Source organism: Mesocricetus auratus, unplaced genomic scaffold, assembly GCF_017639785.1.
Source record: "Mesocricetus auratus isolate SY011 unplaced genomic scaffold, BCM_Maur_2.0 Super-Scaffold_100008, whole genome shotgun sequence".
Lineage (NCBI taxonomy): Eukaryota > Metazoa > Chordata > Mammalia > Rodentia > Cricetidae > Mesocricetus > Mesocricetus auratus.
This window is the reverse complement of record NW_024429192.1, coordinates 69,161,943-69,164,211: the sequence shown is the minus strand read 5'-3', so window position 1 is coordinate 69,164,211 and position 2,269 is coordinate 69,161,943. Positions and strand designations below refer to the sequence as shown.

At 54.3% G+C, this 2,269-nt stretch overlaps 1 protein-coding gene across 1 annotated transcript; it reads right to left on the bottom strand.

The window, feature by feature from the left end:
- Nucleotides 1-468: 468 nt before the first annotated feature.
- On the bottom strand, nt 469-1,592 carry LOC101832794 (transmembrane epididymal protein 1A-like). The gene has a single exon (XM_005071708.3). The coding sequence runs from the start codon at nt 1,461-1,463 to the stop codon at nt 588-590; it is 876 nt and encodes a 291-aa protein (XP_005071765.1). The 5' UTR covers nt 1,464-1,592; the 3' UTR covers nt 469-587.
- Between the last annotated feature and the right edge of the window lie 677 nt (nt 1,593-2,269).

The window sequence follows — 2,269 nt, the reverse complement described above, 5'->3', positions numbered from 1 at the left end:
TAGTGTGTGCATGGTGGTGCATGTGCCACAGAATTGTCAGAGGACAACTTTCAAGCCTCGGGAGTCCCCTTCTACACTGTGGGTCCCAGGAATAGACAGACCTCAGGTCCTCGGGTCTGTGGCAGGTGACTCTATACACTGGAGCCTTCTCACCAGCCCCAAAATTATGTTTTAATCACCCAATTACAACCGCTTTCAAGAATTCCTCCCCAGACTCTCCTTGCTCCTGACCTGAGCCCTTAGTAAACCGCCTGACCCCTCATCAATGTGACCAAGTCCTCATCCCTTCTCAGCAGTCCATAGATGTACTCAGTTTAAGCGTCTTTTCTTCTCTAAGAAAAGCTACCCGAAGCTGGTACAGGAAAGTGCTGCTTTGACCTTTGCATTTGGACGACCAGAAACCACATAGATAAGGAAACAGGTAAGACACTGACCTGGATGAAACAAAGTGACAACCTAGAAGTCATCTTTGGAGCTAGAGGTTTTATTTAGGGCGAGTCCTGGGGTAGGAAGCTACGAGTCCTGGGGTAGGAAGCTACGCTATGGATTCCGGGTTGTGCATACAGCACTCCAGACAGCTCCTGTTCCTACACAACTCCGTCCTGCAGCAGGGCTTCTGCCTTGAGCCTTTCCAGTTCTTCACACCCGGACTCCACCCGGCATCGCTGGTACCTAGGACCAGAGGTCTTTTCCCACGACGAATAGCGACTGTGCCAGAGACTGCAGAGGCCATAGATGGCAACGAACAAGGCAGCCGAAAGGGCCATGTACCAGCAGAAGAAGACAGTTAGGAATGCATGGTCTGTAGGGCTGTCTGACCGCCAGGGCTGCCCAGTGGGCGGCACGTACATCTCACAGATCTGAAACATCCAGTTGCTGAACACCAGCCCCAGCCAGGACTTGAGGACCCAGATCGGGGGATGGCTGGGGAGCCAGGTCTCCACAGTGATCACCACAGCAAGCAGGAAGGACGGCAGCATTAACAGGAGATGCACCCGGATCTCCATGGAGCTTTTGTTCTCGATGTGGGTTGCCATCAGCAGGACCAGTACATAGAAAGTCAGCGCCTCGAAGGCGCATTCCAGCTTCACGCTCCGGTGAGCCGGCCGTGCCTGGCTCACCATGTCCACCACGCCACTGAGGATAAAGAACCCAAACATGGTTATATGCTCCCAGTTGTCCTTGAAAATAAACGGCCGCCGAGGGTCCTTCCAGTCTATCATCTGCAGACGATTTACCCCTAGGGGGTAGAAGAACTCACAGATAGTGGCAAAGGTGGGGATAAGCACCTTCACCAACGCTTCGTACGATACCTGCCGGTGTCCCCACAGCTTCCTCGGGAGCATGGGGTGCTCAAGGGCCTTCTGCTCCCGTAGCAGGGCCAAGGATGTCAGCACCGAGTAGTACAATGAGTACAGAAGAAAGCCCATTCCTGGCAGCAGGTGTCCCTCAAGGGTTCCCATGGCTCTTGTGTGTGTCGAGTCTGACAGGACCGGAGCCGGCAGCTGAGGCGCACACACCTTCGCTGGCTGTGGCCAAAAGCCTCACAAGAGGTTCTCAGGGCCTCCAGCAGCCTGGCCCTGCCACCCACATGCAAGAATCTCCTCATCACGGATGTCTGAGCCACTCCCAGGGCGGGGCCTCTAAGCGATGTGGGTTTCAGTCATCGTAGAACGTTCCTGACTGAAGAGTGCCGGGCTAAGAGTTCAGCTCCTGTCCCACGGGGCCACCGAGGCAGACCTGGCCTGCCCTTCCTCCCTTCCTCCCGCCAAGCCCCAGAGAGACAGGAGGGGAAAGAGCAAAGGGGCTTTCACGGAGGACGGGCAGGCTGCTGCCAGGCATAGTGTAACTATTTCTCTCACTTAAATCCCTCAGCAGGGGGACAGGAGAAGTGGCTCAATGAAGAAGACCTGAGTTTGGTCCCTAGCACCCACCTGGGGCAGTTCACAACTGCCGGCAGCTTCAGCTCAGGGGATCTGACGTCCTCTTCTGGTTCCCTAGGACACTCCCACACAGGTGCACGCTGCATACCATAGTCAAGTCCATGAGTGACTTTGTGAGAAGGGACTCCTTTTGTTTAAGACCCATTCCATGTCACTTCATTATCGAATCCCATGCCGAGGAAGGCAGAATTTTGCTACCATAAAGCCGATCGTATGATTTGCTTTCAAATCGCTCTTTCATGGTTTCTGACAGGCACATCTTAAGGGAGGCCAATTTTATTTTGCTTCTAGGTTTCAGAGGGCTCAGCCCACTGTGGTGGGGGAGC